Consider the following 16,044-nt stretch of genomic DNA (forward strand, 5'->3'; position numbering starts at 1 on the left):
CATATTTGACTAGAATAAGCGATGCTTGATAAATAGAGTATGAAGCCTAATACTGTGCTTAAAGCTTTACTAGTGTCACAGTGGTTTTAAAGCTTAATCAAAGGCTTCTGGGATACAAGTAGTCACCCCCGCAACTCAGAAAGTAGAGTAAACCAACTAAAACGAAGCCTTGATCTAATGATTGAGATAAGCCCTGCCCAAATAAAGCTTAAAGTTTGATCCTTACCAAATCAACACCACGTTCTTTCCTTCCTCAGAAATGTATACTCTCAATACTAAACAATATTTCCAATAATTAAGGAGAATTTCATCATTAATCAAAAAATTTAGATAAAATAAAGCAATATATACCAAAAACCATAAACAAGCTAATAATATCCAACATTAGTTTGTAATTCTAAAAGATAAACTGAAAACCCCCGAATTGAAATCACTCGGCGGCAGGCTTCTGGTAAACGTAGGTGAGACCGCACTTACCACAGTAGTGACGATCAAAATGGTTAGCCATAAAAGTACCGGCACCACAGTCAGCATTAGGGCACTCCTTTCTCAACCTCTGAACCTTGGCAGAATCATCGACCTTGTAAAACTGAACAACAGCGAGCTTGACCTTCTTCTTCTTGTGCTTGATCTTCTTGGGCTTTGTGTAAGTCTTCTTCTTCCTCTTCTTAGCACCACCCCTCAGACGAAGCACCAGGTGAAGGGTCGACTCCTTCTGGATGTTGTAGTCGGCGAGTGTCCGGCCGTCTTCGAGCTGTTTTCCGGCGAATATCAGACGCTGCTGGTCTGGGGGAATGCCTTCCTTGTCTTGGATCTTAGTCTTCACATTGTCGATCGTGTCTGAGGATTCAACCTCTAGGGTTATGGTTTTCCCGGTTAGGGTTTTCACGAATATCTGCATCTTCAAGGATGGAGTTTTTACCCTTAAGGATCCGGCGCACCTCGCTCCCAATTGCTTTTTTTTATATACCAACTGCCCTTTACCATTTTATTCTATACGGGTCTCAGCCAATTTCGGGTCTTCAACTTTTTTTCACTCATTTTTTGGAAATTTAAATTAAAATTTAGATATTAACGTGTTCACACTCAGACCTATCTCATTTTCGTGTTAATAATTATCCAATTAGCGAGTTATGTACACAATTTTTATAATTAGCTCAAGACATGTATATTTCAAATAACCCTTTTATCATTCCGAGAAGTAAACCCCGCCATTATGTCACAAAATATTTTATAATAGCTTGAAAGGATGGATTATAGTCATCACCTTTGGAGGTTTCTTAACTTTTCTTCACTTAAATAGAAGATCGAATGTTTTTCATGCACTCTAAAAGACCGTTGGAGGTCACATGAATGATTGAAACCATTTGTTTCTTCTCACAACTACTCCATACTTCGTAATTTAGACTTACACACCTCTCATCAGTAATTCAAGGATACTATTACCTTTATGCTACTAAATAATACGCAATTTCTATGTTACTCCTGGAGTACAATGCACATGGTGCTCCAGGTTTATAAAACTTATGTTATTTCATTGTTAACTTTTTATTATTTTAGTTTATATATATGTTATTTTGAAATAAGTATATGTTATTTTATATTTGCATATTCTTTTTTTATATTCAACATCGATTATTTCATTGTACACCAATTCTATAAAATTCATGTTATTTTGATATAAACTTCTTATTATTTCAATTTATATACATGTTATTTTTAGATAAGTACATGTTATTTCATTCTTGTATGCTTTTTTTTATACATGCTATTGAAGTATATAAGTAAATAACAAACTATTTTTAGCAAAATAACACAACATTTAAAGAAAATAACATAAGGTTTAAGCAAAATAACTCTAACATAATTGGTATGGAGTACATGATCCAGGAGTATGTAATACTAATTGGTCTATATCCACCAACAGTAGCAATCGCGAAATCCTCCTCCATCATTGTTGGCAATCGCATACACTACCGCCTTCTACTACTGGCAGTAACCACATCTGCCAACCTACTCCATGTGCCGCACTCTATTTCCACCTCCCCAATGACCAACAATGATTCTTACATTGTCTCGTTGGTTTTTTTAACACATAATCACAGATTTTGTTTTGGTGGTGGTATATCACAATAAGGTCAACTTTTGCACATCTCTTTTGCTATCAAGTTAGCTCCTTTTATTGTTGCAGCACTTGGAATCTTTGTGGAGTATTACTTCTTGCTACTTGGTTTCTCTTTTGAGAATTGATTAATTTCAAGCGATGGGATTTAATCTTTTCTTGCGCAATTTTATTTGTTTTTCTTCAACTGTGATTTCACGTAGTAGTGTAGTGTCTTCTCCCTGATGATGGTTTGATCCCTTAACTTATTCCCTTAACTTATTCTCTGGATCTGCAACTTGGCCCAAGTATATGCGTGACTCTTCTCCTTCGGCCTAAAAGCGCATATCTCTACTATACGTAGGTCGTGGTTGTTGCTTCTCATCGTCATCACCAACACACGTCTACTACTTCTCTTTTGATCATGGGTTACTATACTATCCTTACCGTTCGATGCGTGATTCAGATCCAGTCTGAGCATCCGATTTTCTCCCGCTCTGACTGCGGGGGTGTGATAGAGAATGTCCATAGAATATTCTCATCCTAGGTTTAGGATATATTTTGTATAAGATTATCTTTGATATCTGTACATATCTTATAGTTACCTAATATGATTAGGTTTCTCATTGTAACCCTATAAATATTGATCAATGGAAATCACTCTAATCAAGGAGTTTTATATTATCTGACAGTTTCAAACAACAACTTTAAACCAATTATATACTAGTATTAAAAAAAAAAAAAAAAAAAAAAAAAAAAAAAAAAAAAAAAAAAAAAAAACATTAACCTAACAACCACTAAACTAAAACATTAAATTTTACATCATATTATTGTAATATAAACATAAAATACTTCCTCAATTTTAAATATTGTATTAGATATTAACTTAATGTAAATAATTGAGTTATGAAACAAAATGGAGGAGTTATGCATTGATGTGTACAGTGATTAAACTTGAACAGCCTTGTTCTTGTAATTAACCAAAGTTGGGCCAAAACATAAAGGTGGGCTTGTGGGAAACAAGGAGTAGCAAACAGAAGCGCCAGCATCAGCATCTTCGAGCTGGGATTGCCGAAAAATGGAGAAACGTTGCAAACATTGGCTGCCCAAGAAGAACAGATTTTGTGCAAATACTCCTTTCAATGATTCTCCGTAAGTATCCCTTAATTAAACCCCTCTTTTGTATTAATCTTCTTAATTGATATGGAGTATTGTTATTTGATTCTGCAAATTAAAACTTGTAACAGATTTTGCGGGAATCATAGCAGTAGGTCCAATGGAAAGTGGATTCCTTGCTCAATCGATCCTTCTCAGTAAGAATTAGTACACTACTATGTTTTGTCGTCTCCATTGTTATCTAAAGTATGGTTTTATATTTATATTGTTTTTGTTGAATTTGTGAAAGTTGTGTGCTTGAAGAAAATATGGAGGGACACCTTAAGAAATGCCCATTATTGAAACAATCACAGACTTTATCACTCCAACCTTATTACCAAAAGGGAATCAATCAACAACAACAAGATGCTGACTTTACTTCTGAGATGAAGAGAAATTGGGTTTACAATTTGAGTATTCCTCAATTTTCTGATTTACTCTCCAAGATCCGCTCTCTTCATACTTTAATTTGCAAGGATATACAGTTTTCTTATAGGATACCTCATGCCTGTGATGTCTGGATTAAGAGACAGAATGACAGGTATGTGCTTGAAGGTTTGAAGCTGGTAAATACCATAATGTTTGAAATGATGTATGGAATTAATCACTGAATTGAAATAATGTTTGTACTGTATGTATGGATAAATGATGTTTGTTTGATTGTTACACTTTATTTTGTGCTTTAAGAAAATTACCATACCAAGAGAAGCATGTCCGCCAACAGGCGTCCATTCTTGGCAACTTGGAGGATTTTGGGGTTTTGTCTGAGCAGCACTGTCAATCTGATCTCTCTGCTGTTGTTGAGTTTGGAGCTGGCAGGGGTTACTTAACCCAGATACTAGCTGATTCTTATGGGATCAATAAGGTCTTTTTGGTTGAGCGTAAGGCATACAAGCTCAAGGTCAGTGTACATTGAAACACTTTTATAAGATGCAACAAATGTCATTATATTTATGCTCATATCTCTTAGTATCTCAAACTTAGGCTGATCGAAGTCTACGACAGATAGACAACTTAGCACTGGAGCGTTTGAGAATTGACAGTAAGGTTTTACTTAATCCTCATGTCTGTTTTTTTAAGGCCTTTATTCTCGTGTGAGCTATTTTATGCTTTTGTACACAAGTTTAATTTTTATGCATCCAGCATAGAAAACATAATTGACTTCAGAACTGTACCACTGTTTTGTGATGACAATTAGCTATGGTGACTTATTGTTGCATTACCTAGAAATACCCTATTTTGAGTGATCATAAAACATTATTAACTTCAAAACTATATTACTGTTTTGTGATGACAACTAACTATAGTAAGTTATTGTTGCATTACCTAGAACTTTTGCGGAAGTGGCATTAACCTAATTTTCATTGTGGAAATGTCTTTGAGAAAATCTTATTAACCTGTGTCATTATTAATTCTGCTCAATTTCTTTGCCTTGGGCTTCAGCAACCTAATGATTTACTTAATTCCCACCCTTGCACCTAGAGGGTCAGAATAACATGACATACATTTACTATATTCTTAACAGTTTAGATACCCAACTGTTATGCAGCAGTCATGTCTAAGCGTTCACAATTTTCTCCTCATCTTGAGTTTTTCCTCTTCTCATGTAATCTTTATCATGGTAATCAGCCAATCAGGACTACAGTTTTAAATTATACTTCGTATAACATAATGAAGTCAAGATAGAGTTTAGGAGATCTGTATAACCTTGATGTAATTGTAAATAATTCAAGAGAATCTAAGGTTGAATTTGGAATTCAATTGATTTATATGATATTCTGATTACAAGAAGAGGAGTATATTGAAGCTACAACTCTCCTAGATAGTACGGAGTATATACTATATAGTAACTTGAGGTTACAAGTCTTCCAATGCTAAGCAAAGTGTCAAATCACATTATCTCCTTCTCTCTACACATTTCTATTTATTACAAGAACACTAGCTGTCAAAGTGTCCCATGATTCATTGCTTCTTGTTGTCCCATCTAGTGCTTGAAGGTTTGAAGCTGGTAAATACCATAACGGCGTCACCTTAATTAGTTACTGTTGTCTTCTTCTCCCATATCCTCTTCCCCCAATGGTTGTGGCAGCAGCATGTGCCATGTGTTCTACTTGAGTTGCTCTTGGCTCGCCCCTTCTCTGGTATTGGAAGCGTGTAGGTGGCTTAAGAGGGTTTGTTACAAGATCCCCGTTTAATAATTTACTCCCTCCGTTTCATATTGTTCTTTCTTACTTTGTCCTATTTCATCTCACAAAAAAGATTATGAAGAGAAAGAACAATATAAAACAAAGGGAGTATTACTTTTCTAAAGCATTGTGTTGAACTAGCTGAATTTTATGTTTAGCTGTTGTAGGATTACTACCTTAGAACATTAGATAGTTCTATCTGTAGTCTGTCAATTTATTGCCTCTTGACGCGCATCGATGATCACTGATGCAGTTGAAGATTTAAATCTGAATGCTGTTGAGTCTTTGAAGGGAATACCATACTTGGCAATTGGTAAACATCTATGTGGACCTGCTACAGGTGAATATTCTGATTTTATTTGAATTATAGTGAGCAATTACCATTTATTTAGATACAAGTCAGCCTTCTTGTATAGCAGATCCCTTTTACCCTTTCACCCTACCCTTCCTGAAAACAGAAATAGGAGGGAAAGAGGAACATGCTGAGGAGTTGAATGACTTGAATTGCATCGAGCTTACAATGTGTGGCATAGTGCAGATTTGACCCTCAGATGTTGTCTTGGAGAACATCCCGATCAAGATAATGGGAAAGAGCAATCTGCACGTCCTCACCTTAGAAGCATTGCTGTGGCAACCTGTTGCCACCATCTATGCCAATGGAAACATTACACAAGTAATTTCGACTACCAATTACTTTAATTAGTTAATACCCTTTGAGATGTATCTTATTGATCCTCAATTGTGAACATATTGTTTTTCTTTCTTCACACTTGCAGATAAACAATACCTAAATAATTTAGGAATCACTAAAGAACATTTCCATGCTATCACATGGTTTACCAGTTGGGCAGTTGATGCTGACCATGGATCAGATGTTTCTGATGATGGCTCTTTGCAATCTCCAGTGTCACCAAGGTAAATACTTAGTATCTTTTAATGTTATAATCCCCCCCTCCACCCCCTCGTTTTTTCCTCCAACTAATTCTTTCCCTGTATAAAGGCCGCTAATGAGTAACAGGCTGTTACTTTCTACTTATTTGTACCTGTATATAAAAAATATACATAACTTCGTATATATCAAAAAAATCCATAATAAATTCATAAATATTTTCTACCTCGAGATTTCAGTTTAGTAAAGTTTATATGTATATAGCTATTATCCCGGTGAAAAGAGCATGTTTTAATTTCTTCAATCGATTTTGCCCTTTTATAGTGATAATGATGAGTATGGTGGAGATGCTAGCGGAGTTGAAGATTATACAAGGAACATGAAAGCAATGGATAGAGCGGCATTGGGGTTCATGTGCAAGGATATCATTGACATGGGGAGGTTAATGTGGATTAAGGAACGTGGACTGGAAGCTAAACTTGTCAAGTATGTCCCATCAGATATTTCCCCTGAAAATCGTTTACTCATTGCAAAGGTAGAAGTGCCAACTACAAATTAACCCTACACCACTGAACTAAGATGGAGGGCTTGCAGAATACCAATTTGAAGAAATGCATGGAACTCATGACTTCGCTAGGTTGGTGTAGTGAATTAGTGATGTAACACATAGTAATAGGCCAAAATAGTGAAGCCATGGCACAACAAAATCGTGATTTTGAAGAAGCATGATATCTTTTTAAGTTTTGAAGTAGGCCAAGATAGTAAAATTGCTGATATGTCAAGTGAAACTGGATGATGCAAGTTTTGTTGTTCAATCATGGTTGTTCACATACCATGTTTACAAGCATTTGACATGGGGCTAATTCTGATTTTCTTTTACTACTATCAATTACCTATTGTTATTATCCGACGCTTGCAAATACTTAAATTCATCTACATTTAAAACAAGCTCCATACATTTATTCTTAAAGTCAACTTTAACTATATACCGATATTATTGGCTTTTCATAGGTCATTGGTGCAGTGGTTTGTCTAGTTCATTATCCTGAAATTTGTGAGCTAAATAATCACGTATTTCATGCCTGGTCAGTCATAAACCAAGGTAGCTGAATTGTTGATGCATTTGTGTAAGTGTGAACACAAATTTGATTTCTATAAGAAAGTAGATTCTCTCCTAAACCAAATGATAAGATCAGCAACTAATATCATAATTGAGTGCAAAATAACGCTAAACAAGTTCAGATACATTCCTTTATGCTGATGTGTTTTGTTTTGTTTTATTTTTGTATAAAGGTGGCTGCTTTAGTTGAATTTGACCGGACAGCAGATTATAATTGTTGAGAAGATATTTTGATTGTTTCTTAAAACGAAATACGAAGTATACAAAATACTTTATGAAAACACTCCAATAATACTGTAATACGTAGTAATACTATATCCCATATGGACATGTATAACCACAAATTAAATAGCATTAAGCAATATTCTGCAAATTAAAGAGGCTCATCGTTTGATGTTCCTTCTCATTCAGAACAACATTAACAATAAAAATATGGAGATGCGGGGGATCGAACCCCGTGCCTCTCGCATGCAAAGCGAGCGCTCTACCATTTGAGCTACATCCCCGTCAACAGTATCGTGTATTTCTGAGTTATGCCATAGAAAGATAACATAAAATTTTTAGTGAAAAAGGTACTGATTGCTACGTCATGTCTTACGCAACATTAGCCCCAAGAAACACAGGATTCAACTAAAGGATACTATATAATAAAACTATAAATACCTACAACTCTTGAACCAATTCTCCCAAATCAAGTACGGAATAATAGTAATCAATACCCTGCAAATGGAATCCTCACCCAGCCTTAGTGCTAGTAGCACCATCGTGTTCTCCACCATCGGCCGCACTGATTACGGCTTCGATATCTACTCACTCCCCCTCCACCACATCTCCCTTGACACCGAGCACCGCCTTACTGACGGTACCTCTGTCAACTTCAACGGCCGTTTTGTAGATGATGACAACTCCGTCGTCTTCATTTCTGAACGAACTGGATGTCCTCGGGTTCACCTCAATTCAACCAACCCGCCGGAGCAGCTTCCCTCTGCACCGGGAAGCCTCTTTCACGACCGTCCCATCCTCCATGACAACCGCCTTTTCTTTGTTTCAGCTCATCAACCTTCCGATTCTCTCTACAAGAGTTGGTCTGCTGTTTACTCGACCTCTGTTATTGATTGTCAGGTCAATCGATTGACCCCACATGGCAGTGCCGATTTCAGTCCTGCTATTTCTTTCTCCGGAAACATCCTTGCTGTTGCCTCTTACGGCTCTAAACCTTGGGGTGGTGACTTCCAGGTGCTTGATACTCAGATTGTCGTTTTCCCTGTATCGGACCCTTCTAAACGCACCGTTTTAGCTGACCATGGTGGCTGGCCCACTTGGTCCGGCGATTCCACTCTCTACTTTCACCGTCAATCGGAAGACGGCTGGTGGAGCATTTACCGGGTTGATTTCCCTGCCACTGAATCTCCGCGACGGGTCACTCCCCCGGGTGTCCACGCTTTCACTCCCGCTGCAATGCACAACACCACCAATAAAATCGCCGTTGCAACTCGTCGGAAGGGTAGAGTTCATCGACATATTGAGCTTTTCGACACCGAGTCAGGGGAATTTCAACCGATAACAGAGTTGATAAACCCGAATTTACACCATTTCAACCCATTTATATCCCCCGGGTCAAAGTTGATCGGGTACCACCGATTCCGAGGAGATTCGAAGCAAGGAGACAAACTAATCCCGAACCTAGAACCAGTTGTTTCTCCCATCAAATCCCTGTCAATGCTGAGAATCAACGGTTTATTCCCTTGTTTCTCCCCTGAAGGTGACCTTATCGCATTTAATCCAGACTTGGAGGCCAACGGAGGGCTCAAAATCATGAAATCTGACGGCTCAAAGAGGTGGACAATCATTCAAGGACGTGTAGCCTTCTACAACTCCTGGGCCCCATCATCAGATAAGAAGAAACACGTTATCTTCACTTCCTTGGGTTCAATCTTTCAGCCCGCCAAAGTTTCCGTCCAAGTAGCTCGTGTTACCTTTGATGCTTCCGCCCTTGACCCTCACTGCTCAACTGTACAGAATGCCGAGATTAAGATTATGACCAAGGAGGAAACCGGCAACAATGGTTTTCCGGCGTGTTCACCTGACGGGAAATTGGTAGTTTTCCGATCAGGAAGGTCGGGTCACAAGAATCTTTACATAATGGATGCTGTTAACGGAGAAGTTGACGGAGGCAAGAATGCTCGTCAATTAACGGAGGGAGCATGGATTGATACTATGCCCAGCTGGTCACCGGATGGACGGGTGATTGCTTTTTCTTCAAACCGGCATGACCCGAGTAACCCCGTAACCTTTGGGATATACTTGGTTCGGTCAGATGGATCGGACCTAAGAAGAGTACACGTAGAAGGCTCAAATGATGCAAGCTTGGAGAGAATAAACCACGTGTGCTTCAGCCCTGATGGAGAATGGTTATTGTTCACCACCAACATGGGTGGGGTTACGGCGGAGCCAGTTAGTTTTCCTAACCAATTTCAGCCATATGGGGATTTGTTTATTGTCAAGCTGGATGGAACGGGATTGAGGAGGTTGACGTGTAATGGCTACGAAAACGGGACACCTGCGTGGCACGTTCGGGGAGGACTTGATGTTTTGTCCTTGAATGCGTATGCTCAGACGGATGCCGATGCTGATGAATTAAAAGGTCAATTTGATGAGCCAAAGTGGATTACATGTGATTTTTAATTACGAGAAAATAGTTTGGTATAATCACAATTCACCAGCCTTTCAAACATAGTTTGTTTCTAAAACAAAATAATAATAATAATAATAATAATACGGAGTAATACTTAAGATTCGCATATATCACTATTAAACTTAAAATTGTATACTTGTAAGTTATAAAATAAATAGCCTTGATTATTACCTTGTGGGGTTAAGATTTCTTGTAGTCCCTCTCACTTTCTTTTTGGAGTAATAGAATAAGATAAATTGATTACAAATACGGAGGAGGATTTACATCTAGTCCTACTCGATTTACATTTGACAATTACATAGCGGCAAATTACTAATTTGCAATAATAGACATTATCCCTTTCATTTAGATGTCTTTTGTGAATTTTAGCCTTTTAAATAAATTTTAATTTTAATTTTGGAGTGGAGAGAGCTACTTGCAAACAAACTCATATTATTAATTTAAGATGTTAGTTTGTTTTAAATAAATTTTAATTTAGGCTTTTGCTTTTGTTGTTTTAGTTTGTTTTGTTTTTGGGGCTTGCCCCTCTTTTGCACCAAAAAAAAAAATGTTAGTGTAATTTTGGCCGTCTAAATATGAAAGATATATAACGAGATAAGGATATATTGTGTTCTAATTTCGCCACCTCATGAGTCATAGCCTTATAGCCGTTATAGGTCAACAAGCCAACAACAACAATTGTAGAATCAGAGAGTGAGTGTTTCTCCCAACTTCTTTTTCTCCTTAAAATTTACACGAACAATAATATTATTTAGAATTTGGGATGGGATCTAACTTTTTATATTAAAAATGCAAACCCTCACAAAGGGTGTGAAGAAAAATCTATACTAATATTGAAAAAGAAAATCTATATGACTATATCTATATTATATATTAAAAAAAAAAAAAAAAAAAAAAAAACGTTCATAAAGAAGTTTACGTGTCATGTGACGCTCTCCTTATTTAATTGATCATTTTATTTCATTATTTGTTTAAAAAGAATGAATTTTACAAGATTTGAAACATCATCCTCAAATTCAAAATGTAAGTGTTAGCTACTAAACTATTGCCGTATTACATGTTATCATACCAAAATTAAGCATACATAAAGATTTGAATCATGAGATGTGTTAATTTGGGACATTGCATTAATTTAAGATATACTCCGTACAAAGTACTCCGTATTAATATTTAGGGCTACATGAGATTAACGATTAGTATAGATTTAATCATGGATGGATCTTTTTGGTTAGAGAGAAGGGGCAAAGTTAGAAAGAAAAACTAAAAACCTTTATTACCAACGACCCAAGAGTCCAAGACTGATTAAACGTAGTAGGCTTGTAGCCCAAGCATTTGCAAAATTGAAAGTTACGTGGCGACGACCCAACGTCATCAAATTCAAAAATGGCCCGTGAATGGAAAAATAAAAATTAAAAATAAAGATTAGGAATAGGAATATGAAAAATCCCTGGTTCCTAAGTTAAATCTCTCTCTTTGTCAAAAAAAAAAAAAAAAAGTTAAATCTATCTCTCTCTCCACTCTTGGTATTCCTCCGCTTACGAACCCTAATAAAGTTGAGAATTGTTCCCCAATTTCCCAATATCATCTTCCCCGGTTAATTAATTTGAATCAAAGAAGAAGAAGAAGAAGAAGTAATTTGAATCAAAGAGGAAGAAGTAATTTGAATCAAAGAAGAGAAGAGATGGACGATAGCTGTGCCGTTTGTGCCGATACCCTAGAATGGGTTGCTTACGGGCCTTGCGGTCATCGGGAGGTCTGTTCCACTTGCGTCGCTCGCCTTCGATTTATCTGCGATGATCAGCGCTGTTGTATTTGCAAATCCGACTGCGGTCGCGTCTTTGTTACCAAGGTTTTCTTTTTTGAATAATCTTTTTCAGTCATAAATTAATTAATTAATTAATCTCTCATGTAAAATAATTTGGTTGCAGGCCATGGGTGATTACACCCGAATGGTGAATGACTTTTCCAAGTTGCCTTCGCAAGTGAAGGAAGGTCAAGTGGGTTCTTACTGGTATCATGAAGACACCCAATCCTTCTTCGACGATGCCGAACAGTACAAGATGATCAGGGCTATGTGCAGGCTTTCTTGTAGTCTCTGTGACAAGGAGGAGCAGCAAGGTGCTGCTGCTGCTGCTGCTGCTGCTGCTGCTGGCCCTGGTGGTTATAGGAAGAGGCAGCGCTTCAGAAATATTGGCCAGCTTAAGTCTCACCTATCTCACCAACATCGCCTCTTCATGTGCGACCTTTGTTTAGAAGGCAGAAAGGTATACTTCATTCTATTAAACAAGCCTGCCCTTTGGTAAACTTACCAACCAATTCACTTGAAACTAATTATAATACAAATAAACTAGACTTGAAGTTAGAATCATGAGCAATTCAAATACAATTAGGAATTAGACTTCATTTTGCTGGATTCTTTTCGCTTCCAAAGAGTTTCCGCTACCTATTTGTTAAATTAATTTTCATCGTCGATCATATGCTGGTATGGATGTATGCTTATAATAGATCTTATCTACAGCGTTTCTCTTTCAATAATTCTCGTTCTGCTATTGTTTGTGATCTGAAAGGGGTATCTGTTTCACTCGTATTATATGACTGAATAATTATAAGAACCTTAATATACTTGCTGTAAAGGGAAGTCGGATAATGCTTATGTTATTCTTAAATGTTTGAGTTGCAAACTGCCTATTCATAATTTAACTTCTTAGATAATAATCAGGAAACCTGCTGTTATCTGTAGTGTATGTCATCTTTCTATTGTGTTCTGTAGTGTCCAACATAAAATTGAATGCCTTGACTAATTGTATTCTCTAATTTTGAACCTTTGCTGTCTTCTGGTATTGAAGCTTGCGAGTCAATTTTTTGTGGTGTACAGTTGGTGTTACTTTGGATCTGGACTGTATCTTTTTGTATAAGGTTTCTTCCCTGATTTGCATTTTCTTATTATGCCTAACCTTGCAAAAATAGGTATTTATTTGTGAGCAAAAGCTCTACACTAGAGCACAGTTGAATCAGCATAAGAGAACAGGTGACTCAGAGGTAGATGGCACAGAAAGTGAAAGAGGAGGTTTTGCTGGGCATCCTATGTGTGAATTTTGTCGAACTTCGTTTTATGGAGAGAATGAACTTTATTCTCATATGTCGACTGAACACTACACCTGTCATATTTGTCAAAGGTGAGATTGAATTCATTTGTTTTTTGTCTATGGCATCTTGATCTAATTGTCAAAGGAAAGGACCAGTTTGACGTTCTCTTAAACTATTTTCTAGGCAACATCCTGGTCAATATGATTATTTTAAGGATTATGATGACTTGGAGGCAAGCAATCTTCTTCCCCAGTGTATTCAAATGTCCTTGTGCATTTTCTTTAAGATGTCTTAAACTCTTAGTCATGATTGCCTGTTTGCCACAGACCCACTTTCGTCATGACCATTTCTTGTGTGAAGATGAAGCATGCCTTACGAAAAAGTTCATTGTCTTCCAATCAGAAGCTGAGATTAAGGTGATCCTTTTAGCATGCATGATAGTTTACAAATGGCTTAATCCTGAAATCGCTTTATCTTCTTCTGTGCACTCTGTTCCTGCTCTTTTTCTTTCCTCATTGTCATCAGTGATTTGCAAAGGTGTGAAATCAGACTTGCTACGTGGTAGCTTTTGCTTTGTCATGACAACTGAGTCTTTTTTATGTTGATGCCTAATGCAGAGACATAATGCAATGGAACATGGAGGTCGCATGTCTAGATCAAAGCGTAATGCTGTTCTCCAGGTATCTCGAAAATTTTAATGAAAAGCTTTTGGTGTTTCCCTATTGATATCTTATATTCTGACTGCTTCATCTTTGTTTTGCATGCAGATACCAACTAGTTTTAGATATCGAAGCAGTAATGAAGCGGGACATCAGCGTGGACGGCGGCGGTCTTTCCGCCGTGAATCTTCTCCGGACAACGAGCTTAGTCGGGCTATTGAAGCCAGTCTTGATAGAACTAATGCCAGTGATTCAGTGGCTGGTTCATCAGCATCGTCCTCGGCTGAACCTTTAGTCCGTGCTGGTACAGAATTAAGTGACATTGACCCTCTTGTTCAGCCGTTTGACTCGCTAAGCACTACTGATTCCGAACCATCTTCAAGATATCGTCAGGCTGTCTCTCTTACTTCAGCTGATGCTTCTCTAGGAGTATCTTCATTCCCTCCTTTGTCAACTGCACCCAGCAGCAGCCAACAAAAATCTCATGAATCCCATGATACTATGGCAGCTCGTCTACGTCGTAAAAACAAGACCAATGTTCTTAACGTTGCCCAGCCTAGGTTAGTTAATGGCCGTGGTCCTGGTTCAGCTTCTTCATCTGCTTGGCCTGCTCCTGCTCTCACACCTGCTCCCGTTCCCGTTCTATCTTCTGGCTCTAGTCAAGTCAAGCCAGGCAATGGTTCTGGGTCGTCTAGTTATGCTAGTTCTTTGCATGGCCGGCCAGTGACAGAATCTGGCCTCGCTGTGGGTGGTTCTTGGGGTTCAAGAAGCTTAGGTAGTGGCAATCGGTTGAGTCACTCTAACTCTGCTCCTAATCTCATTGAAAGTAAATCTTTTGATCCAGTATTTGATTTTCCGCCAGTGTCAGCAGCTCAACCCAGCAGGTTGCAATCTACTGCCCAAAGGCCCCAAGCTAAGAAGACGGAGGATGTCCAAACTTCAAATAAGTCTTTGGTAGAGAGGATGCGAGCTGCACTTGATTATGATGAAAACAAATATAGTGCTTTCAAGGAAATCTCTCAAGAGTATCGCCAAGGCTTTATTGACACATGGGAATATATTCAATATGTGAAGCAGTTTGACTTGACACACCTTATTCCTGACATGGCTAGATTATGCCCAGATATTCGGAAGCAAAAGGAACTCTTTGAGGCCTATAATGCTATATATCAGAGTAATGGATCACAGGAGACATTTTGGGGCAATGACAACCTTCAGTTAAAGGGAAGCAGTAGCTCAAGGAAGGATAAAGGAAAGAAGGTGAATGATGCTCAGAACAGTCGCTCAAAGGAGACATTAGCTGATAGTGTCATCAGTACTGTGAAGACTTTGCAGACTCAGTTCAAGCCTTCTGAAGGAGAGGCAGAGGTATTGGATAAAGATGGCTATCGTCCTAGCAGAGGGAAGTCAACTGTAACAGTGACTGGTATGCCAGTTGTAATGCATGGCAATATCCAGCCCCCTGCACAAGGGGCTAGAAGTACAGCTGGTCACACTTCCGTAGATGGAGGAAGCAAGCAGAAAAAGAAGAGCTCAAAATTCCACAGAATTCGCCTTGGTGATGACTATAGTACAGCAGCTATAGATGTCAACAATTCTTCTACTGATCCTAGTACAGAAGGGTCATCTGCACACAGTGTTTGGCGCAATGGAGCTGGTCAAAGACTTTTTGCAAAATGATAATGATTTTGGGCCTTTTGGCTAATTTTTTTGAGATTTGGTTAACCATTGAGGGAGAAGCGTCTTAATTCCCTTCCATGCACTGATCGTTTGCATGAAAGTATTTTGGTCTCTTGTGCAGCAATGCAGCATGTTGTGTTTTGGTTTTTTTAAGATAAAATTTACTTTGAGTTGAAACAAGCTCATTATGTCCGTCATGATATGACAATTGTCTATACATAAATTTATTCCAATTCTTGTAGGTGTGCTTGTTTGTTTGTTTTTTTTTAAATTTATAATTGTTAATATTTCTGTTGGTAGTTGCATCTTTAACAATAAAGATGTGCAGTATGCGAAGAGGTTAAGCTGGAAGGAAATTAGTACGTCATCTCAAGTAAAAGGAAAAGTTGTGTACATAAATATTACTTCATCAATATTCCCCCAGGGAGTGAAGGATGAGACTTTGTTTCCGTAATTCATATCATCAGTATTT

At 37.8% G+C, this 16,044-nt stretch overlaps 4 protein-coding genes and 1 non-coding gene across 5 annotated transcripts; 3 read left to right on the forward strand and 2 right to left on the reverse strand.

The window, feature by feature from the left end:
• Positions 1-285: 285 nt before the first annotated feature.
• On the reverse strand, positions 286-945 carry LOC145591891 (ubiquitin-ribosomal protein eS31 fusion protein-like). The gene has a single exon (XM_081648377.1). The coding sequence runs from the start codon at positions 899-901 to the stop codon at positions 431-433; it is 471 nt and encodes a 156-aa protein (XP_081504503.1). The 5' UTR covers positions 902-945; the 3' UTR covers positions 286-430.
• A 2,151-nt stretch (positions 946-3,096) lies between these two features.
• LOC145591894 (uncharacterized) lies at positions 3,097-7,216 on the forward strand. Its single transcript, XM_081648380.1, has 9 exons — positions 3,097-3,253; positions 3,349-3,414; positions 3,507-3,797; positions 3,944-4,157; positions 4,241-4,298; positions 5,696-5,782; positions 5,981-6,115; positions 6,219-6,357; positions 6,656-7,216. Exons 1-9 carry the CDS (start codon positions 3,180-3,182, stop codon positions 6,888-6,890), a joined length of 1,299 nt encoding a protein of 432 aa, XP_081504506.1. The 5' UTR covers positions 3,097-3,179; the 3' UTR covers positions 6,891-7,216.
• A 668-nt stretch (positions 7,217-7,884) lies between these two features.
• TRNAA-UGC (transfer RNA alanine (anticodon UGC)) lies at positions 7,885-7,957 on the reverse strand. The gene has a single exon. It is a non-coding gene; the product is annotated as a tRNA-Ala (tRNA).
• Positions 7,958-8,137: 180 nt separating this feature from the next.
• Positions 8,138-10,552, forward strand: LOC145605371 (uncharacterized). Its single transcript, XM_081661417.1, has one exon. It carries the CDS (start codon positions 8,178-8,180, stop codon positions 10,134-10,136), a length of 1,959 nt encoding a protein of 652 aa, XP_081517543.1. The 5' UTR covers positions 8,138-8,177; the 3' UTR covers positions 10,137-10,552.
• An 811-nt stretch (positions 10,553-11,363) lies between these two features.
• On the forward strand, positions 11,364-15,813 carry LOC145605361 (uncharacterized). Its single transcript, XM_081661407.1, has 7 exons — positions 11,364-11,995; positions 12,075-12,410; positions 13,114-13,322; positions 13,417-13,465; positions 13,560-13,649; positions 13,851-13,913; positions 14,001-15,813. Exons 1-7 carry the CDS (start codon positions 11,828-11,830, stop codon positions 15,570-15,572), a joined length of 2,487 nt encoding a protein of 828 aa, XP_081517533.1. The 5' UTR covers positions 11,364-11,827; the 3' UTR covers positions 15,573-15,813.
• Positions 15,814-16,044: the final 231 nt, after the last annotated feature.

This window comes from Chenopodium album, chromosome 2 (genome assembly GCF_948465745.1).
Source record: "Chenopodium album chromosome 2, dcCheAlbu1.1, whole genome shotgun sequence".
NCBI classification, from domain to species: Eukaryota; Viridiplantae; Streptophyta; class Magnoliopsida; order Caryophyllales; family Amaranthaceae; genus Chenopodium; species Chenopodium album.